Source organism: Doryrhamphus excisus, chromosome 5 (genome assembly GCF_030265055.1).
Source record: "Doryrhamphus excisus isolate RoL2022-K1 chromosome 5, RoL_Dexc_1.0, whole genome shotgun sequence".
In the NCBI taxonomy this organism is placed as follows: Eukaryota; Metazoa; Chordata; class Actinopteri; order Syngnathiformes; family Syngnathidae; genus Doryrhamphus; species Doryrhamphus excisus.
The window spans coordinates 1706227-1729951 of NC_080470.1; the positions used below are offsets into that span (position 1 = coordinate 1706227).

The following is a 23725-nucleotide window of genomic DNA, read 5'->3' on the forward strand; positions in this document are numbered from 1 at the left end:
GACCCCTGGTGTAAACAAATGAATGTTGTATTTTAACTCATCTTTTACTCTGTTTACTTGTTTTTATTCAACCGAAATTTTTCCGAGTATTTTGAAAAGCGCTATACAAATAAAATGTATTATTATTATTAATTGTTTTAGACGTATAGAACAGTTTGAACACAACGGCGGACATGTTTGCAGTTTCGACTGTTTGTCACCGTGACAGGAAACTGCAAAGCACCTCTACACCGAAGAGGGAAACCACAGCAGGCTTGTTGCTTCTCTTTTCCGGGGAAGATCAGAAGTGGACTTGGGGCACGTAAGTGAATTAAAACATAAACTCCAATTTCAATCCTCCATGATGTAAACGTAATAATGTTTCAACTGAATCACTGACTTACTGTATTGTTCCATAATTCAAAACAGGATTCTCGTTTTTTTATGCATTTCACACGGAAAGCAAATGTTTTTTTTCTGTCAAGTGCTAAGAAAAACAGCTGCCGGCGGTGACGCATTCACTTACGCTGGTAATTTGGGGATATAATATCAAACAATCTAATGCAATATTAATATTCATGTGCCAAGTTGTGCTGCCAGCCAAGACAAATCTCCAAAACTTGTTGTGAGTACTTATCGTTTAACTTAAGTAACCAAAGTAATACAGTTAGCAAACATACAAATGTCTTGCAGCAGGAGTTGTTCTTTTTCCAGAGCGCATAAGATAAGATAACACAAGATAAGATACAATAAGATAAGATAACATAAGATAAGATAACATAAGATAAGATAACATAAGATAACATACAATAAGATAAGATAACACAAGATAAGATAAGATAACATAAGATAAGATAACATACAATAAGATAACATAAGATACAATAAGATAAGATACAATAAGATAAGATACAATAAGATAAGATACAATAAGATAAAATAAGATAAGATAACATAACATACAATAAGATAAGATAACATAACATACAATAAGATAACATAAGATACAATAAGATAAGATACAATAAGATAAAATAAGATAAGATAACATAAGATAAGAAAACATACAATAAGATAACATAAAATAAGATACAATAAGATAAGATAACATACAATAAGATAAGATAACATCAGTAAGATAACATACAATAAGATAAGATACAATAAGATAAGATAACATACAATAAGATAAGATAAGATACAATAAGATAAGATAACATACAATAAGATAAGATACAATAAGATAAGATAACATACAATAAGATAAGATAACATACAATAAGATAAGATACAATAAGATAAGATAACATACAATAAGATAAGATACAATAAGATAAGATAACATACAATAAGATAAGATAACATACAATAAGATAAGATAACATACAATAAGATAAGATACAATAAGATAAGATAACATACAATAAGATAAGATACAATAAGATAAGATAACATACAATAAGATAAGATACAATAAGATACAATAAGATAAGATAACATACAATAAGATAAGATAACATACGATAAGATAAGATACAATAAGATAAGATACAATAAGATAAGATAAGATACAATAAGATAACATACAATAAGATAAGATACAATAAGATACAATAAGATAAGATACAATAAGATAACATACAATAAGATAAGATACAATAAGATAACATAAGATAAGATACAATAAGATAAGATACAATAAGATAAGATAAGATACAATAAGATAAGATAACATACAATAAGATGCAATAAGATAAGATACAATAAGATAAGATAAGATACAATAAGATAAGATAACATACAATAAGATGCAATAAGATAAGATACAATAAGATAAGATAACATAAGATAAGATAACATACAATAAGATGCAATAAGATAAGATACAATAAGATAAGATAACATAAGATAAGATAACATACAATAAGATGCAATAAGATAAGATACAATAAGATAAGATACAATAAGATAAGATACAATAAGATAAGATAACATACAATAAGAAAAGATACAATAGGATAACATACAATAAGATAAGATACAATAAGATAAGATACAATAAGATATGATAACATACAATAAGATAAGATAAGATGGCTGCACGGCCTACAAGTGTTTGCCACACAGGCCTCACAGACAGTGATAACCGAGTCAATTCCACCCTCGGCCATCTCTGCGTGGACTCCCCTGTGCATGTTTTCCCTGTGCATGCTAGGTTAATGAATTAGCTTAGCATAATTAGGTAAGTGAATTAACTTTGGTTAAATATACAATACACTAAAACTTGGATTCCACTAAAAAATATAAAAAATAACAGTATAATAATAATAAATAATAATATTTCAACTGTCAGAATCATGGCAGGATTCGTTAAACGTTAATGTTTTTTTTTTTATCGGTAAAGTTCAAAGAAAACGAATCATCTTCTAATTTAGATATTTGCAATAATCAAATGTAATATTTATGGCCAAAACCGGCCCGGCCAAAACAAATCAGCAAAACTTGTGATGACTTCCCATTGAAGCTAAGTAATGAACAAAGTAATAAAGTAATAATAATAAAGTAAGCAAACCTAGAAATGCCTTGCAGCAGTTGTCCTTTTTTCAAAACATATCAGTGATGCCACGACACATGGATTGACATCCACTTTGCCTGACAATATTTGAGTTATGACTCAAATACAACACCAGGTCATGGACCGCCCACTCAATAAACATAGCACAAATAAAACATCCTACTTTGATTAATTATATGATTATACAATTGATTTTTTTTCTTTTTTTTGGAAAAGAAAATATTTATCCAAGCACATATGTTATGTAATTGTGCCGTCATGAATAGTTGCGTCCTATTTAATAAAAACAGGAAAATATACAAAATTTTTCAGTGCTTTGGTTCCGATTTTCTACAATAAAAGCTCTGATAAAACATTCCACTGTTCTCAAATATCTTACTTTTTATTTTTCTACACAAAATAAGATGAAAAATAAATAAACAAATTATTTTTTTTCATATTAAAATGAACAAAGCATTATTAGAGCCCTGTAGACATGACAAAACACGACTATAGTCACATTTATACTCTTTTTATTTACAACATATTGCGCAACTGCAGGGTCTTGAGACACATGCTAACTCGCAAACTAGAGAGCTAGCCACCTAAACGGTAGCCTTCAAGTTATTTCCTTTAAACTTAAATAGCCAAAGACTTACCACTTCCACACAGATAGGGAGGATAACTATTAACAGTTATTTAACCTTTAACATGAACATGAATCAAACGTAATAATTTTTTCTGGGTACATGATACCATACAGCATCCGTAACAAACATTAACCTTTCATATGAAGAAAAAAAAAAAACTTTCATATCAAAGCGGGGGCCTCAAACTAGTGTCCTGCGGGCCACATTTGGCCCGCGGGCCGCGTGTTTGAGACCCCTGCTGTATGGTACCATGTACCCAGAAAAAAATTATTACGTTTGATTAATGTTCATGTTAAAGGTTAAATAACTGTTAATAGTTATCCTCCCTATCCGTGTGGAAGTGGTAAGTTTTTAGCTATTTAAGTTGAAAGGAAATAACTTGAAGGCTACCGTTTAGGTCGCTAGCGCTCTAGTTTGCGAGTTAGCATGTGTCTCAAGACCCTGCAGTTGCGCAATATGTTGTAAATAAAACTTGATTTTCTTTATTCTTGATTTGTTTATTTATTTTTCATCTTATTTTGTGCAGAAAAATAAAAAGTAAGATATTTGAGAACAATGGAATGTTTTATCAGAGCTTTTCTTGTAGAAAATCGGAACCAAATCGAAGTTTTTAATTTTTTTTTTTTTTTTTTGGAAAACCTGATGCGGCCCAGTCTCACCCAGACCCTAGCTCCAGTGGCCCCCAAGTAAATTGAGTTTGAGACCCCTATAATAAAAACCAATACCAACATAACAAGTTGGTGATAGAAAGAACTACACTTAATGATACTGTGATCATTTCATCCTCAGAAGCATCCATGGATCTCAGTCAGGAGGAGTTTACTCCTCTGATAGTCAGAGACCGCGGAGGAAGCCAGAGGTCCAGCACGAGTACTGGTCCCAGTTTACAAGTACACGTCTACTTCCTCCCTGTCACTAAGGATGCATCAACAATACACGTATCAGCTGGGCACATCTCTGCTGAAGATATCTGCATCCAAGCAGCCAGAAGATGCGGTAAGACGTATTATTCTTTACGGAGGCTTCCTGCTTGAACTTTTGTCTTATTTTTTTTAATTTTTTGCATGCTATATTTGTTTTATTTCTCCAGAAATTTTACCAGTTTACCAAAGTCTTTTTGGTTTAGCATCTGGTGACCTCTCATTCTGGTATCCTCCATCACACGTGTTCAAAATGGAAGAAAACATACACGTCCGCTTCAGACTCAGGTAGGAGTATTTACTCCGAAAATATATATATATTTTTTTATATAGCATTGAAAATTCACTAGGGCGGCACGGAGGTCGAGTGGTTAGTGCGCAGACCTCACAGCTAGGAGACCAGAGTTCAAATCCACCCTCGGTCATCTCTGTGTGGAGTTTTCCTCCCACATTCCAAAAACATGCTAGGTTAATTAGCCACTCCAAATTGTCCAAAGGTATGAATGGTTGTCTAAATGTGCCCCGTGATTGGCTGGCTGGCCACCAGTCCAGGGTGTACCCCGCCTCTCTCGCCTGAAGACAGCTGGGATAGGCTCCAGCACCCCCACGACAGTATCACTCGGATACTGTGAACATCCAGCAGCAACACAACATTTTGGCATGACTACTATTTTGATGAAAAATATACTGAACCAGGGCTGCACAGAGGCTTCACAGCTAGGAGACCCGAGTTCAATTCCACCTCTCGGCTATCTCTATGTAGAGTTTGTATGTTCTCCCTGTGCATGTGTGGGTTTTTTCCGGGTACTCCGGTTTCCTCCCACATTCCAAAAACATGCTAGGTTAATTAGCGACTCCAAATTGTCCATAGGTATGAATGTGAGTGTGAATGGTTGTTTGTCTATACGTGCCCTGTGATTGGCTGGCTGGCCACCAGTCCAGGGTGTACCCCGCCTCTCGCCCGAAGACAGCTGGGATAGGCTCCAGCACCCCCCGCGACCCTTGTGAGGAAAAAGCAGTAGAAAATGAATGAATGAAAATTCACTATTTTTTTTCACTAGCAAAAATAAATAAATAAATAAAAAAAAAATTTTTTTTTTAAAAAATCAAATAAATAAAATACATAAAATTTAATTAAATAAAAATTAAAACATTTTTTTTTAATAAAATAAAAATAAAATTCACTAGTCAACATCTTGCAGTTAACTGTTTTAAAAACAGTGTGTTCATATAGACCAGGGGTGGGCAAATATTTTGACTGGTGGGCCGCATTGAGTTAACAAAATTGTCCGGGGGGGGGGCCAGAACATATATTTAACACACACACACACACTATTTTATGCTTATAATTTTCCTTGAATTATTTCTCTAATTGTTCTCATGACCCTTTTTTCAGGAGAACTTTAAACATCAAACCACATCAAACTATGTCATTTAGTCATTTTACAGTTTTGTTGTTTTCCATCCATTCATCCATTTTCCTCCGCTTATCCGGGTCCGAGTTGCGGGGGCAGCAGTCACAGTGGGGAAGCCCAGACTTCCCGGACCCCGGCCACCTCCTCCATCTCCACCGGGAAGACACCAAGGTGTTCCCAGGCCAACTGTGAGACATAATCCCTCCTAAGGTTTGCCCCCGGGGCCTTTTCCCGACTGGGCATGCCCGGAACACCTCACCAGGGAGGCGTCCGGGAGGCATCCGGACTAGATGCCCGAATCACCTTAACTGACTCCTCTTGATGTGAAGGAGAAACGGATGACTGAGCTCCTTATGTTTTTTTTTTTTTTTAACTAAATAAGACAACCGACTTGCAAGTCATGTTGACAGTTTGTATGTTAAAAGTTGAAATCCGGGCCGGATTCAAACACGTTTGCCCACCCCAGGTATAGACAGACGCGTAGTGGGGTACAGCATGTTGCTGTAAATATCAATAACCGTCATTTTTGGGTTCTGATAAAGTAAAGGTCTCGTCAGATGTCAATCAAGATGTGAATTACTTTTTTCTTCCCTCATGTTCAGGTATTTCTTTGGAAACTGGTATGGACAAGGACCACGAAGGTCTTATCGCTACACTCTGACCAGAGATGGAATCAGTCCCGTGTTTGACTACAAAGTCATTGACTACCTCTTTGCTCAGGTAAGGAAAAACATCTTCATTCACGTGCACGTTCGTCAATGTGATTTGATTTTGTTCCATCCAAGTTTTGATATCAGCTAAGCCAGGGGTCTCAAACACGCAGCCCGCGGGCCTAATATGGCCCGCAGGACGCTAGTTTAGGCCCCCGCCTTGATATGAAAGTTTAATGTTAGCGCGGCCTGCGCAAGTTTGATATGGATGCTGTATGGTATCATGTACCCAGAAAAAATTATTACGTTTGATTCATGTTCATGTTAAAGGTTAAATAACTGTTAATAGTTATCCTCCCTATGCGTGTGGAAGTGGTAAGTTTTTGGCTATTTAAGTTGAAAGGAAATAACTTGGAGGCTACCGTTTAGGTCGCTAGCTCTCTAGTTTGTGAGTTAGCATGTGTTTCAAGACCCTGCAGTTGCGCAATATGTTGTAAATAAAAAGAGTATAAATGTGACTAGTTGTGTTTTGTCATGTCTATAAAAAAAAGATTAAAAAAAGATTAAAATTATCTCTCAGAAAATACTTAGCAAAATATGTATAAATCAGGGGTCTCAAACATGCGGCCCGAGGGCCAAATGTGGCCCGCAGGACACTACTTCGAGGCCCCCCCGCCTTGATATGAAAGTTTAATGTTAAGTTTGATATGGATGCTGTATGGTATCATGTACCCAGAAAAAATTATTACGTTTGATTCATGTTCATGTTAAAGGTTAAATAACTGTTAATAGTTATCCTCCCTATCCGTGTGGAAGTGGTAAGTTTTTGGCTATTTAAGTTGAAAGGAAATAACTTGGAGGCTACCGTTTAGGTCGCTAGCTCTCTAGTTTGCGAGTTAGCATGTGTCTCAAGACCCTGCAGTTGCGCAATATGTTGTAAATAAAAAGAGTATAAATGTGACTATAGTCGTGTTTTGTCATGTCTATAAAAAAAAGATTAAAAAAAGATTTAAAATTATCTCTCAGAAAATACTTAGCAAAATATGTATAAATCAGGGGTCTCTAACATGCAGCCCGCGGGCCAAATGTGGCCCGCAGGACGCTAGTTTGAGTCCCCCGCCTTGATATGAAAGTTTAATGTTAGTGCGGCCCGCGCAAGTTTGATATGGATGCTGTATGGTATCATGTACCCAGAAAAAATTATTACGTTTGATTCATGTTCATGTTAAAGGTTAAATAACTGTTAATAGTTATCCTCCCTATCCGTGTGGAAGTGGTAAGTTTTTGGCTATTTAAGTTGAAAGGAAATAACTTGGAGGCTACCGTTTAGGTCGCTAAGCTCTCTAGTTTGCGAGTTAGCATGTGTCTCAAGACCCTGCAGTTGCGCAATATGTTGTAAATAAACAGAGTATAAATGTGACTATAAAATGTCATTAATTTCTATGATACTGATTTGTTTGGGGGGGTACAGGTACGAAGTGACTTTATCAGGGGTGAAGCGGGAGTGACTCCGCCTTTGAGCACTCAAGAAGAATGCCTTGGACTTGCAGTGCTGGACTTGTGGAGGATGGCGAAGGAGCATCATCTGAGCGTCAGGGATCTCTGCAAGACTGTCAGGTACTGACTTAGAAAAGGGGTCTAAGTTGGAACTGGAAAGTTCCCGACTGGGTTTCTCTCAGTTTTTGTTGTAGTACCCTTAAGACTTAAGACAAGTTTCTGTGTAGCTCTTTTGACTAAAGTCGCAGAAAAGGAAAATAACGTAAGAATTCTATGCGTTCTTTCCCTTCAGCTACAAATCGTGCCTTCCTGCGTCACACCGCCGCGACATCCAGAAACGGAACCGCCTGGACCGCTATCGAATCAGAACCACTCTGAAGCGTTTCCTCTTAAAACTCGGAAGCCGCTCAGTGGACGAGTGCAGCTTGAAACTGAAATACCTGGTTGAAATGGCTGGAATCGTTCCCGACGTGGGAAGCGAAGTCTACTTTGTGAACGCTGGTTCTTGTCATTCCGGCGGAACGTTCAGTCACATGAGAGTCGGTGGCGAAACCGGCATTCAAACCAGTGGAAGTTGTCAGCCTGATGGTTCCTTGGTGAGACCGAACGTCAAGAATCGTGATGATTCAAATAGTTAGAATTATAGTGGAATAAAATTAGTAAACAAATGGTACTCTTATTTTGTAGGAATGGCAAACCTTCTGTGATTTCCAGGACATCCTTTCGATTAGCATCGAACGGATATCCCATGAGCTGGTTCTCCAAGACAGCAGGATGGTGACGGTGACTCGTCATGACGACCGATGTCTGGTAAATGATACCATTGACCCTACCTATCAAAAAAAACAACGATAAAACATTTTTTATATGATTTTGTTCCAAAGGAAGCCAATTTCCAGACTCTCAAAGAAGCGTTATCATTCGTATCGCTCGTTGATGGCTACTTCAGACTGACCATCGACTCCAACCACTACTTCTGTCAGGACGTTGCCCCTGAAAGTATTCTGGAGGGTATCAAAAACCGCTGCCACGGACCAATCACGTGAGTCCTTTTCACTGATTATTCAGTTGTACTCTAACGACGACTCTTAATGACTAAATTCCGTCGATCAGATCAGAGTTTGCGGTCGACAAATTGAAAAAATCCGGATCTAAAAGTGGAACGTTCTTACTCCGACAGAGTCCCAAAACGTTTGATAACTTCTTTCTCACTGTCTGTATTCAGGTACTGTAAATATTCCGATAAAAAAAAAATTCTTCCCGATGTTCCTACCTAAGACAATATTGTGACTTATATGGAATATTTGCGCCTTCAGACGTCGCTCGGACTTGATTACAAAGACTGTCTCATCGTTAAGAACGACTTCTACCGTCTTCCTGGTGTCCAGCAGTCCTTTTCCAGTTTGAGAGAGCTCACCGGTTTTTACCGACAACATAAACTGCTGCTGGATCGAGTACCGGCCAAGCTCGACCGCTGCTGTCCACCCCAACCCAAAGGTCGGTTGTCGGTTGTTCCACAACATGACGCCATTTTTAAGCGTGCTTTGCTAAGCGTATCAAAAGTTGAAAAAAAAATATGTTTTCTGATCCCTCGACAGAGTTCACGAATCTCATCATCATACGCGACGGCAGCTCTGTAGAGGCTCGACGGTCCCCAACACCTGAGAGGAAAAAATGTAGTCATATCCAGTTCCACATGATCAAATATGAAGACCTAAAATGGGTATGATGTCATAATCTTCTCATAAGAAATCATCTAAACCAGATAATATGTTCAGGACACCCAAAAACTCTTTTAATATACTATATACCAAGGGTCTCAAACTCAATTTACCTGGGGGCCACTGGAGTTAGGGTCTGGGCAAGGCTGGGCCGCATCAGGTTTTCCAAAAAAAATTAAAAACAGAAAAATATACAAACTTTTTCAGTGCTTTGGTTCCGATTTTCTACAATAATAATAATCTACAATTTTTATTTTTCTACACAAAATAAGATGAAAAATAAATAAACAAATCAAGAATAAAGAAAATCAATCAGTAATAAATAAATATAATAATATATATATAATTTATATAATTTATATATAATAACTTTTTCAGTGCTTTGGTTCCGATTTTCTACAGTAAAAGCTCTGATAAAACATTCCACTGTTCTCAAATATCTTACTTTTTATTTTTCTACACAAAATAAGATGAAAAATAAATAAACAAATCAAGAATAAAGAAAATCAATCAATCAGTAATAAATATAATAATAATAAAAACTTAAGAAACCACATATAGTTGGTGGGTAGACAAATTATTTTTTTCAGATTAAAATGAACAAAGCATTATTAGAGCCCTGTAGACATGACAAAACACGACTATAGTCACATTTATACTCTTTTTATTTACAACATATTGCGCAACTGCAGGGTCTTGAGACACATGCTAACTCGCAAACTAGACCGCTAGCGACCTAAACGGTAGCCTTCAAGTTATTTCCTTTCAACTTAAAAAAAACTTACCACTTCCACACGGATAGGGAGGATAACTATTAACAGTTATTTAACCTTTAACATGAACATGAATCAAACGTAATAATTTTTTCTGGGTACATGATACCATACAGCATCCATATCAAACTTGCGCGGGGCCGCACTAACATTAAACTTTCATATCAAGGTGGGGGCCTCAAACTAGTGTCCTGCGGGCCACATTTGGCCCGCGGGCCGCGTGTTTTAGACCCCTGCTGTATGGTATCATGCACCTAGAAAAAATTACTACGTTTGATTAATGTTCATGTTAAAGGTTAAATAACTGTTAATAGTTATCCTCCCTATCCGTGTGGAAGTGGTAAGTTTTTGGCTATTTAAGTTTAAACATTAAACTTTCATATCAAGGCGGGGGCCTGCGGGCCACATATGGCCCACGGGCCACGTGTTTGAGACCCCTGGAGTAGACAGTATTGCTGATGCCTCATATTTATCAAGAGTGGTACTGTAGTCCTACATAATCTGATGTACACTTGTCCATTTATTATTTTAGGCACTGTTCATTGTACTCAACATTTCCTGGTCAACTTTTTTTTGGCAATTGCACAATTAGAAATTGCACATTTTCTGACATTTTACAAAAGTTTATGTATGAGGTGGCACCCTTAAATCTCGATGGATTTCCTCAAAACTTTGCAAAAGACATTTTTATGTTCATTAGAAAAAAAACATTTTTTTTTCATTTTAAACTTGTATTGGTACCTTTGAGTATTGATACATTTTTAAGTGTTAAGTTGCTGTGTGATGAGTGTAGCATTATTTGTAAAATGACACCATGAGTAAATTACCACCTGCTATTTCTAGTGGGTTGACAAGCTGGCCATGACTGTACTGATAGCTCGAGATTATTGATTATTTGAAGTTATTAGCAGTAGTTATGAAGTAAAGGAGCTTAGAGTCGTGAATGCTGAATCGCAAATATTTTACATTTGTATTACCAGACACATTTCCAGGTAAACTTTTTGGCAATTGCACATTTTCTGAAATTTTACAAAAGTTTATGTGTGAGGTGGCACCGCTAAATTTCAATGGAATTAAAAATTTCCCATTCATCGTCAATATCGATTCTAGTTCTATGACCTGGCGAAATTCTAACAAATCCAATATTGGTTGTGTATTTCTTTCCTCCTCCTATAAAGGGTGAAAGCCTCGGACAGGGATCCTTTACTCGGGTTTTTAAAGGATCCAAAATAGACATCCGTGATGGGGAGAAACATGTGACGGATGTTCTGCTGAAAGAACTCAACGGCGTTCACAAGAACTGCTGGGAAGTGAGTTTAATCCGAATCGAAATGTTGTTTCGATCAATGTTGAAACCGAGGATGTTGACTTGTCATTTCTGTCACTCAGTCTTTTTTCGAAGCTGCCAGCATCATGAGTCAAATCTCGCACAAGCACCTCCTTTTGGTTTACGGCATCAGCGTTCATGGAACAAAAAGTAAGTTGAAAACTCGAGACTCCGGAATGTTATGAGGAGTCATAAGATAAATGGCAATTCATTGCAAAGTCCCGCTTTGTTCATGAAAATGAACGAATCCCCCAAAAAACATTTCTGATTGAATGAGAATAATAAGGACTTCACAGGCAAGGACTTTGCTTCTAGTAGGATGGCACCTAAACCAACCATTTATCATATCAATAAGAACTTCAAGAAGAGAGGTTCAAATGTTGCAAAAAAGGCTTCAGGGCCAGAAACTCCAGCAAGCGTCTGTACCGTCTCTGAAAATTTAGTTGCAAAATCAGATGGATGATTATCAGAGCTGGTTGGTCCAAAAAAAACAACAAAAAAAGGTCCCAAAATAATCGGGCAAAATTCACTGGGAATTTATTTACATTGAAACTAGATAAGGGTGGCACGGCGGACGAGTGGTTAGCGCATAGACCAGGGTTCAATTCCACCCTCTGCATGCGTGGGTTTTCTCCAGGTACTCCGGTTTCCTCCCACATTCCAAAAACATGCTAGGTTAATTAGCGACTCCAAATTGTCCATAGGTATGAATGTGAGTGTGAATGGTTGTTTGTCTATATGTGCCCTGTGATTGGCTGGCCATCAGTCCAGGGTGTACCCCGCCTCTCTCGCCCAAAAGACAGCTGGGATAGGCTCCAGCACCCCCACGACAGTATCACTCGGATACTGTGAACATCCAGCAGCAACACAACATTTTGGCATGACTACTATTTTGATGAAAAATATACTGAACCAGGGCTGCACAGAGGCCGGGTGGTTAGCACACAGGCTTCACAGCTAGGAGACCCGAGTTCAATTCCACCCTCGGCCATCTCTGTGTGGAGTTTGCATGTTCTTTTACATGTTTTCTCCGGGTACTCCGGTTTCCTCCCACATTCCAAAAACATGCTAGGTTAATTAGCGACTCCAAATTGTCCATAGGTATGAATGTGAGTGTGAATGGTTGTTTGTCTATATGTGCCCTGTGATTGGCTGGCCACCAGTCCAGGGTGTACCCCGCCTCTCTCGCCCGAAGACAGCTGGGATAGGCTCCAGCACCCCTTGCTACCCTTGTGAGGAAAAGCGGTAGAAAATGAATGAATGAATGAAACTAGTTATTACTATTAACATGGAAAATGGAAACACTTATATTTGTGTATGTAGTTTAGCATGTATTTGTATGTAGGTATTTTGTATGTTACCTTACATATTAAAGGGTCCCTGACATGACTTATCAACTTTTCAAATTCATTCATTTTCTACCGCTTATCGTAACTTTTTTTTTCTTTCAAATCAAATTTTTCGCTTGCGAATCGTTTTTTTTTTTTTTTAACTTGCAAATATATTAGTTTTGTTTGCGCCATTTTTTTTTCTTGCAAATCCAGTTTTTGCTTGCAAATCATTATTTTTATTTGATTGGATAAAAAGACACAAATTTCTCTGCATAGCTTTTTACTTGGGGACCTTTTACATACCATAAAAGGCTGTCAAAAATTATGTTCAAAACCCGTGCAATAAACCATGTAAGTAAACCCGGTCCTGGTCAACATGTATATAACTATATTCATTCATTTTTTACCTGGAGCCTATCCCAGCTGTCTTTTGGGCGAGAGGCGGGGTACACCCTGGACTGGTGGCCAGCCAATCACAGGGCACATATAGACAAACAACCATTCACACTCATATTCATACCTATAAACAGTTATTATGTCATCTTTTTGGGACTTTTTCACAGTTTTTTCAATGATTAATACGTAGTTTTTCTTCCAAAATTTTTAAAATGTTTTTTTTTTTTCCCAATATTTCAACTTTCTTCAGTTATGTTTCTATGCGGCTTATCCTCACTAGGATTGTGGGGGTATGCTGGGGCCTATCACAGCTGACTTCAGGCAGAAGGCGGGGGTACACCCTGGACTGGTGGCCAGCCAGCCAATCACAGGGCACATATAGACAAACAACCATTCACACTCACATTCATACCTATGGACAATTTGGAGTCGCTAATTAACCTAGCATGTTTTTTGGAATGTTGGAGGAAACTGGAGTACCCGGAGAAAACCCACACATGCACGGGGAGAACATGTAAACTCCACACAGAGATGGCCGAGGGTGGAATTGAACCCTAGTCTCCTAGCTGTGAAACCTGTGTGCTAACCACCCGGCCGCTGTGCAGCCCTGGTTCAGTATATTTTTCATCAAAATAGTAGTCATGCCAAAATGTTGTGTTGCTGCTGGATGTTCACAGTATCCAAGTGATACTGTCGTGGGGGTGCTGGAGCCTATCCCAGTTGTCTTCGGGCGAGAGATGCGGGGTACACCCTGGACTGGTGGCCAGCCAATCACAGGGCACATATAGACAAACAACCATTCACACTCACATTCATACCTATGGACAATTTGGAGTCGCTAATTAACCTAGCATGTTTTGGGAATGTGGGAGGAGACCGGAGTACCCGGAGAAAACCCACACGTGTCAGGGACCCTTTAAAATGAAAACAATACAAGTGACCGACATAAAGGGCGCCGTTTTGGCCCGGGGACCAGCTCTGATGATTCAAAGCTTCACCTAGCATCACTTTGACCCTTTGCTAACTTGCGAGTGCAGCTGTTAAAGCAAACTTCTTTGCAGACATCATGGTCCAAGAGTTTGTAAAGTACGGCGCCCTCGACCTTTACCTAAAGAGGGGGAGATCCGTGTCAGTGAGCTGGAAACTTGACGTCGCCAAACAACTCGCCTGTGCTCTCAACTTTCTGGTGAGGAAACGATTTCTGTTGTGGATGTCAAGAAACGTTGAAAAGCGTGACGACCGTGTTCCTTACAGGAAGAAAAGAACATTGTTCATGGAAATATCTGTGCCAAAAACGTGCTACTGGCCAGAGAAGGTGACATAACCAAGGGCAGCTCTCCTTTCATCAAGCTAAGCGACCCTGGTATCAGCGTTGCCATGATAGGCAGAGATGGTAAAGAACATTGAAGAGTAATACTACATTAAGGAAACACTATGAGCTGTATTCTACAGTAAACCTCGGATATATCGGATTCAATTGTTCCCACTGGTTTTGTCCGATATGAGCGAAATCCGTTATATGCGTATACCGGAAAATGTCCGTTTTACGCATATATCGGATTTATATCCGGTATATGCGTAAATGGGATTTTATCCGTTATAAAAAGGTTGTTTTTTTTAGCTTGTTACTGGTGCTTATTTGTTTAATGGTAAGGTACGTAACAAAATATTTGCGATTCAGCATTCGCGACTCTAAGTTCTACTCTGGTGACATCTCCTTTACTTCATAACTACTGCTAATCCTTCAAATACTGTGCTGCTTGGTAGCTTTTTCTTTGGCAGGAGCCAATCTCGAGCTATCAGTACACTCACGGCCAGCTTGTCAACCCACTGGAATATAATAAAAATAAAAATAATGCTACACTCATCACACAGCAACTTAACACTCAAAATGTATACCTAAGAAATATACATACAGTAAACCTCGGATATATCGGATTCAATTATTCCCACTGGTTTTGTCCAATATAAGCGAAATCCGTTATATGCGTATACCGGAAAATGTCCGCTTTACGCATATATGGGATTTATATCCGGTATATGCGTAAATGGGATTTTATCCGTTATAAAAAGGCACTTCCTTAACTATGTTTCCAATGTACCTGGACGCGCAGGCAACGCTGCAAACGCTGCAAATGACGTCGTATAGCGGCCTGTCACGATTCGGCGAATCGGAGCGCCACGATGCGGCCATCCGATATATGCCAGGGAAATTTAATGGAAATGCATTGGAACGGGACTGGAGATTTTGTCCGAAATAGGCGAAATCCGTTATAAAAAATCCGATATATGCAATGAATTTTTATTGGAAATGCATTACAGAAAAATTGGTTCTTTTTTTTATCTGTCCGTTGTGAGCGAATTTCCGATATATCCGAGTCCGATATATCCGAGGTTTACTGTATATTCTTTTTTTTTTTTTAGTTGGGAGCTGATATTTTCCTGAAACTTACCTATGTTGTATGCGAGGGAAATTTCATGGAAATGCATTGGAACGGGACTGGAGATTTTGTCCGAAATAGGCGAAATCCGTTATAAAAAATCCGATATATGCAATGAATTTTTATTGGAAATGCATTACAGAAAAATTGGTTCTTTTTTTATCTGTCCGTTGTGAGCGAATTTCCGATATATCCGAGTCCGATATATCCGAGGTTTACTGTATTACACAATTGGGAACACGTTATAGTTTGCTACTGATGCATACAAACACTTCTGTATGCTCTTCAGTTATCCTAGACAGAATTCCCTGGGTGGCGCCTGAGGTACTGAAGGCCCCAGACAACCTGACCTTGGAGAGTGATAAGTGGAGCTTTGGCGCCACTGTGTGGGAAATCTTTAACGGTGGAAATGCGCCGCTTCAAGACTGGGACCTTCAACAGGTATGTTCAAAAAAACAGTAAAGTGGCCATTAGGGTGCATCAAATTTGAATGGGAAATTTTCAATTCATGTCTTTTGGGTTTTTTTTTTTTTAGGGGGGTCATGTGTGAACAGTCCATGGGGGGGTAAAGTATGTGCTTGGGGTCGTACGTGCATACATGCATACATGTCATGTCTGTTTATGGCAGAGATGTGTCATTGGGAAGTGCTAACAGGAAGTGATAACCAACCATTTCAGTACTGTGACTTGGTACAGTCCTGAATTCGACTTTACTAATCTTCCTGTTATTTTTGTACTTTCAGAAAAAAATATTACGTTTGATTAATGTTCATGTTAAAGGTTAAATAACTGTTAATAGTTATCCTCCCTATCCGTGTGGAAGTGGTACGTTTTTGGCTATTTAAGTTGAAAGGAAATAACTTGAAGGCTACCGTTTAGGTCGCTAGCTCTCTAGTTTGCGAGTTAGCATGTGTCTCAAGACCCTGCAGTTGCGCAATATGTTGTAAATAAAAAGAGTATAAATGTGACTATAGTCGTGTTTTGTCATGTCTACAGGGCTCTAATAATGTTTTAATTTTAATCTGAAAAAATAATTAATTTTATTTATTTATTACTGATTGATTTTCTTTATTCTTGATTTGTTCATTTATTTTTCATCTTATTTTGTGCAGAAAAATAAAAATTAAGATATTTGAGAACAGTGGAATGTTTTATCAGAGCTTTTATTGTAGAAAATCGGAACCAAAGCACTGAAAATGTTTGTATATTTTTCTTTTTTTTTATTTTGGGGGGGAACCTGATGCTGCCCAGTCTCACCCAGACCCTAGCTCCAGTGGCCCCCCAAGTAAATTGAGTTTGAGACCCCTGGTCGATTCTATATTACTGTTGTTGATGTTATGCTTGCTCGGCTATTAGCTAACTGTCATTAGCAAACTGTAGCTAGCTAATGTTAGCTACAGTAGAGGCAATGAGCACTAAATACTCTATAAATATGACTACAAATCATTCAAATTACAAAAGACAAAACCGCAAATTTGCTAGTAATATGTAATAGGAGTATAAATACCGACAAAAACATAAAGATCACATGAGAGTTCTTGAGATGCAGTCTTTGCTGACCTCAAATCTCCATGGCGACCATTGAACTGTTCACCACTTTAGTCCACAAAAACATAAAGATGATGTATGGTGGCACCCCTAAATAATCATGTATTGGGAAAAATATTTTCTATGTGTTGTTTCTACATATATTGGAACACTTTTAATACCCAGACATATCAAAATTCAATAATTGTGTTTTTTTGATGCACCCTAGTGAGCAAAACGTCCATGTGGGACTAACTGGGATTAAACGCGGTAGCATGGCAGTTTTGTCAATCTCTCAGCAAAAATTCCACACTCCTATTGTAGAAGCAGCAGTTTTACAAAAGCTTCCAGCAGCTTGCGGCCTCTCAATGGACGGAACTGGCTGATCTGATCAGCCAGTGTATGAATTACAAGGCAGCCTTCAGACCTTCATGTCGCGGTCTCATCCGTGACCTCAACAGTCTCATCACATCAGGTACTGACGCTGAATGTACAGTTCTTCATCTTCATCAAGAGACCAATTTACAAACTATACCGACCCGTGAATGAGATTTTTTTTTTTTTTTAATGGTTTCAAAATAGACTATGTGATACTCCACGCCACTGAACCCGTCGCACTGAACCCAGGGTGTCGAACATCCGGCCCCTCCCTGCATAACCAGACATTATTTGAGGAGCGGCACCTACGTTTTATGTCACTGCTGGGAAAGGTAGGCATGACTCCGCTGTTGTTTTTCTGGGGGGGGGGGAATGGTGGGGGACCTCTTAATAGATAATAATAATAGATAATAATTGGTTCGACAATTCAAAGTAGGATTCAATATTAATGAAAGGAATATTTTCATAGATCATTTCAAAGTATGATTTTTGGCATTGTTAGAGCCCTCTAGACATTAAATAACACCCCTATAGTCATCTTCACATTCATATCACCCAATATAGTACATATATTAAGAGAAAATAAGCCATTTAAGACAAAAATATGACTCATGTGTGTTTCAATAAGACATGTGGACAGGAAGTGGCGTTTTAGATTAGTAGCCTGTGTTATTATAATGATGATGAATATTATTATTATTATTATTAATCTATTTCCACCGCTTATCCTCACGAGGGTCGCAGGGGTGCTGGAGCCTATCCCAGCTGTCACACCCTGGACTGGTGGCCAGACAGCCAATCACAGGGCACATATAGACAAACAACCATTCACACTCACATTCATACCTATGGACAATTTGGAGTCGCTAATTAACCTAGCATGTTTTTGGAATGTGGGAGGAAACCGGAGTAACCGGAGAAAACCCACGCATGCACGGGGAGAACATGCAAACTCCACACAGAGATAGCCGAGGATGGAATTGAACTCGGGTCTCCTAGCTGTGAAGCCTGTGTGCTAACCACCCGGCCGCTGTGCAGCCCTGGTTCAGTATATTTTTCATCAAAATAGTAGTCATGCCAAAATGTTGTGTTGCTGCTGGATGTTCACAGTATCCGAGTGATACTGTCGTGGGGGTGCTGGAGCCTATCCCAGCTGTCTTCAGGCAAGAGGCAGGGTACACCCTGGACTGGTGGCCAGCCAGCCAATCACAGGGCACATATAGACAAACAACCATTCACACTCACATTCATACCTATGGACAAATTTGGAGTCGCTAATTAACCTAGCATGTTTTTGGAATGTGGGAGGAAACCGGAGTACCCGGAGAAAACCCACGCATGCACGGATGGCCGAGAGATGGGATTGTGAGGTCTGTGCTCTAACCACTTGACCGCCGTGCAGCCCCATTATTATTATTATTATTATTATTATTCTCTTTTGTTAAAAACAAAAACAAAACATATATCCCTGATGGACAGGTTAACATCTGAGCTAATGTCTTTTTTTGTTTACCCCAGGGAAACTTTGGCAGGGTTGAACTGTGTCGTTATGACCCACTGGGAGATGACACGGGTGAGATGGTTGCTGTAAAGAAGCTGCAGCCCAGTAAACAATCAACCGTGGAAGACTTTCGCAAGGAGATCAAAACCCTCAGCATGTTGCACTGCGACTTCATCGTCAAGTACCGAGGTGTCTGCTACAGCATGGGTAATACAAATGTCAAATATAATACAAAAATTCAATTAAAATAGACTTTTAGAATTGTTTAGTGGGTTTTTTTTTTTAGCTTGTTACTGGTGCTTATTTGTTTAATGGTAAGGTACGTAACTAAATATTTGCAATTCAGCATTCGCGACTCTAAGTTCTACTCTGGTGACATCTCCTTTACTTCACAACTACTGCTAATACTTCAAATACTGTGCTGCTCGGTAGCTTTTTCTTTGGCAGGAGCCAATCTCGAGCTATCAGTACACTCACGGCCAGCTTGTCAACCCACTGGAATATAATAAAAATAAAAATAATGCTACACTCATCACACAGCAACTTAACACTCAAAATGTATACCTAAGAAATATACATACAGTAAACCTCGGATATATCGGATTCAATTATTCCCACTGGTTTTGTCCGATATAAGCGAAATCCGTTATATGCGTATACCGGAAAATGTCCGTTTAACGCATATATCGGATTTATATCCGGTATATGCGTAAATGGGATTTTATCCGTTATAAAAAGGCACTTCCTTGACTATGTTTCCAATGTACCTGGACGCGCAGGCAACGCTGCAAACGCTGCAAATGACGTCGTATAGCGGCCTGTCACGATTCGGCGAATCAGAGCGCCACGATGCGGCCATCCGATATATGCGAGGGAAATTTCATGGAAATGCATTGGAACGGGACTGGAGATTTTGTCCGAAATAGGCGAAATCCGTTATATGCAATGAATTTTTATTGGAAATGCATTACAGAAAAATCGGTTCTTTTTTATCTGTCCGTTGTGAGCGAATTTCCGATATATCCGAGTCCGATATATCAGAGGTTTACTGAATAAGGTACCAATACAAGTTTAAAATGAAAAAAAAAAAAATGTTTTTACGTTTTCACATCATGCATTGCATCCCAAGCAACACATTCATTTGTACCTACAACGGCGCTGCAATGACGTCAGTCTCCCTCTGGGCTCCGCTGTCTCCCTCTGGTGGACACATGCAGCATTGCCGTGCCATCCATCCATCCATCCATGGCGCGTTATGGCAAAGTTCACAACAGAATGTGATTTTTCGGAAGTAGTTGAACTAAAATGTAAAGATGATCTGTATGGATTTTTTTCACAGGTCGTCAGGATATGAGTTTGGTGATGGAATACTTACCCCACGGAAGTCTTATTGGATATCTACAAAACAACAAACACAACATTGTCATCAGGCGCCTGTTACTTTTTGCATCACAGATATGTAAGGTGAGAACTTCCATGAAAAAACAATCACACTTATCGCTATCTCACATTATCTCTATAATAAATAACAATAAAAACACGTTTGACATGTCTACTCCAGGGAATGGCGTACCTGCAGACATTACGTTACGTGCACCGAGACCTGGCGGCCAGAAACATCCTTGTGGCTAGCGATTCCCTGGTGAAAATTGCGGATTTCGGACTGACTAAGATTGTTCCCTTGGACAAGGAATACTACAGAGTCACACAGCCTGGAGAGAGCCCCGTTTTCTGGTAGGTTTCCGTATCTTTGTAAGAATGGTTCTCAACTGGTTTGGCTGCGGGAGCAATAGCATCCATTCATGACAACACCAAAATTGCGGACTTTTCTCCAATTTATTATACAGTAAACCTCGAATATATCGGACTCGGATATATCGGAAATTCGCTCATAACAAACAGATAAAAAAGAACCGATTTTTCTGTAATGCATTTCCAATAAAAATTCATTGCATATATCGGATTTTTTATAACGGATTTCGCCTATTTCGGACAAAATCTCCAGTCCCGTTCCAATGCATTTCCATGAAATTTCCCTCGCATATATCGGATGGCCGCATCGTGGCGCTCCGATTCGCCGAATCGTGACAGGCCGCTATACGACGTCATTTGCAGCGTTTGCAGCGTTGCCTGCGCGTCCAGGTACATTGGAAACATAGTCAAGGAAGTGCCTTTTTATAACGGATAAAATCCCATTTACGCATATACCGGATATAAATCCGATATATGCGTAAAACGGACATTTTCCAGTATACGCATATAACGGATTTCGCTTATATCGGACAAAACCAGTGGGAACAATTGAATCCGATATATCCGAGGTTTACTGTATGTATATTTCTTAGGTATACATTTTGAGTGTTAAGTTGCTGTGTGATGAGTGTAGCATTATTTTTATTTTTATTATATTCCAGTGTGTTGACAAGCTGGCCGTGAGTGTACTGATAGCTCGAGATTGGCTCCTGCCAAAGAAAAAGCTACCGAGCAGCACAGTATTTGAAGTATTAGCAGTAGTTATGAAGTAAAGGAGATGTCACAAGAGTAGAACTTAGGGTCGTGAATGCTGAATCGCAAATATTTTTGTATATTATATCCGAGGTTTACTGTGTATTTCATGGACAAAAACAGTGCAGGTTAAATTTGAAGTAGCGCAAAACACAGGAGATTCTGGAGGAGGCGTGTCCCGAACTTCTGATACAATTCCGATTTTGCCGCCTTGATTATCAGCCTGTACTGATATTGATCCCATATCAACATAAATCATACAACATTTATTTTGTAATGTGGGACGTTAGAAAAGCACCAACCATACATACTAAATTTGTTATCAAATGCGTAATAATGAAGTGATATTGCCGATTTTTGTATTACACATATTTCGGTTTTGAAACTAACGATTCACTCTTGTTGATGCAGGTATGCCCCAGAGTCCATCAACGAGTCCAGATTCTCCCAAAAGTCAGACGTCTGGAGTTACGGAGTTGTTCTTCATGAGCTGTTTTCCTACTGCGATGCAAAATCCAGCCCCCAAAAAGTGAGATTAATTATTGCGTAATACCGTGGTACCTCGGTTTTTGTCATTAAAGGATTAGACCAAAGGTAAGCCGAAAACTGCAAAGGTACAAACATCGAAGTAATTTTTCCCATACGAAATAATTTAAAAAAATGCAGTATTCTGGTCACTACCGGGCATCAGTAATAATAATGTTGATGATACATTACCTTACATTACTTTAAATTGCACTGCATGCAGTCAGAGAAAAAGTTCTCCTCCCGTTCCGTGTGGAAGTGGTACATTTTCCAGTGCTAACTTGATGTTTTAATATGGATTATTAATATGAAATATATTATTTATTATTGATTTTTAATTGGATTATCACATCTACTAATTAGGTAATAGCAGTCCAAATGTGACTATAGTGTTTTTTTCATGTCGACAAAGCTCTATCCATATATACAAGGTCATAAACAACGCTGATGTTGGCATTTTCTTTTAATGCCATGTGATCAATCCACATTATGTTCAAGATATCACAACAAGGAACTTTTTCAGTGCTAACTTGATGTTTTAATATGGATTATTAATATTAATTATATTATTTAATATGGATTTTTAATTGGATTATCGCATCTACTAATTAAGTAATAACAGTCCAAATGTGACTATAGTGTTTTTTTTTTTCATGTCTACAGAGCTCTATGCATATATACAAGGTCAAAAACAAGTTTTCTGTGTTCTTACTACAAAACTATTTCATGTATTATTGATTCCTACTCCGCGGAAATTGACTTATCTTAACCAATTAACAGCAATAAACAAGGGACGGCTGTAAAGGAAGTGGATAAATGAACATTTAACATCACTTTTTTGCTTTCTGCCATAACTAAGACATTGTACAAGAACTGAGGCAACACTTTACCAAAAAAAAAAAAGAGTCATACAGAATATTATCATGTATGTTTCAGCTGTGTATGCAGGAGATTGGAAACAGTGTGCACGGACTATCCGTTTCAATGCATCTTCTAAATGCCCTGAAGAATAACTGGAGGTTGCCTCCTCCTCCCAACTGCCCACCAAAGGTAAATCCTGCTATTTGCTATTTCCCCTATTCATGACAGAGGCCAAGAAAGTGACCACGGAAGTTATTCTTAGCTTATTTCTGATTGTTTTTAATATTTTCATGTGATAGGAGAATCTCTCAATGTTCTGAGCTCCTGTTTCAATGCCAGTATTGAGCAGTGTCATGATGTCAGGAAGTGTTGTTGGCCTAATTACAGCCGAGCACTTCAATTCTGCACTAATTAAGTCATTTAAGTCCCACTAAACTGCAGAGATAATAACTAAATGTTCTCACTGTCACACAAGGTCTACACTTTGATGACACAGTGCTGGACGTACAACTTTGAGGAGCGGCCATGTTTCTCCAGCCTGGAGGATGACATTGACAGCATCATGAGAGAAGAGAGAGAAAACCTGAAAGGCTAACTGAAGTACCGAAATGGTTCAAAAACTATTTAGGAAATCAATTTGTCTACTTATGTGATACTTTGATTAAAAAAAAGTATTAAGAATTATTAAAAGTTTGTCATTTCATTATTTTGAGGCGGAGGGGACAACTAGCTTGATCAACAGTGCCATATTTACCCTACACCTCAAAGCAATAT

General features: G+C 38.6%; 2 protein-coding genes across 9 annotated transcripts in view; one reads left to right on the top strand and one right to left on the bottom strand.

Moving 5' to 3' along the window:
- Positions 1-23725, bottom strand: part of slc5a5 (solute carrier family 5 member 5) — a 59548-nt gene that overhangs the window by 32781 nt on the left and 3042 nt on the right. For 6 of the 8 annotated variants that reach the window (XM_058072375.1, XM_058072377.1, XM_058072378.1 and 3 more), the window contains exons 2-5: positions 20436-20458; positions 20208-20360; positions 8364-8494; positions 8106-8257 (exon numbers count right to left, since the gene is read on the bottom strand). The gene's annotated coding sequence lies outside the window, so the exon portion shown is untranslated. Of the gene's footprint in view, positions 1-8105; positions 8258-8363; positions 8499-20207; positions 20361-20435; positions 20459-20633; positions 20728-23725 lie in introns of those variants that run through there. The other 2 variants (XM_058072376.1, XM_058072373.1) reach the window with 2 other exon arrangements.
- On the top strand, positions 220-23652 carry jak3 (Janus kinase 3 (a protein tyrosine kinase, leukocyte)). The gene is made up of 24 exons (XM_058072371.1): positions 220-301; positions 3973-4179; positions 4274-4391; positions 6121-6238; positions 7640-7785; positions 7958-8261; positions 8353-8475; positions 8550-8707; positions 8779-8890; positions 8982-9162; positions 9264-9388; positions 11338-11469; positions 11549-11636; positions 14275-14399; positions 14468-14606; positions 15944-16095; positions 17506-17656; positions 17764-17891; positions 19078-19267; positions 20400-20524; positions 20622-20794; positions 21977-22094; positions 23027-23140; positions 23427-23652. Exons 2-24 carry the CDS (start codon positions 3981-3983, stop codon positions 23544-23546), a joined length of 3339 nt encoding a protein of 1112 aa, XP_057928354.1. The 5' UTR covers positions 220-301; positions 3973-3980; the 3' UTR covers positions 23547-23652.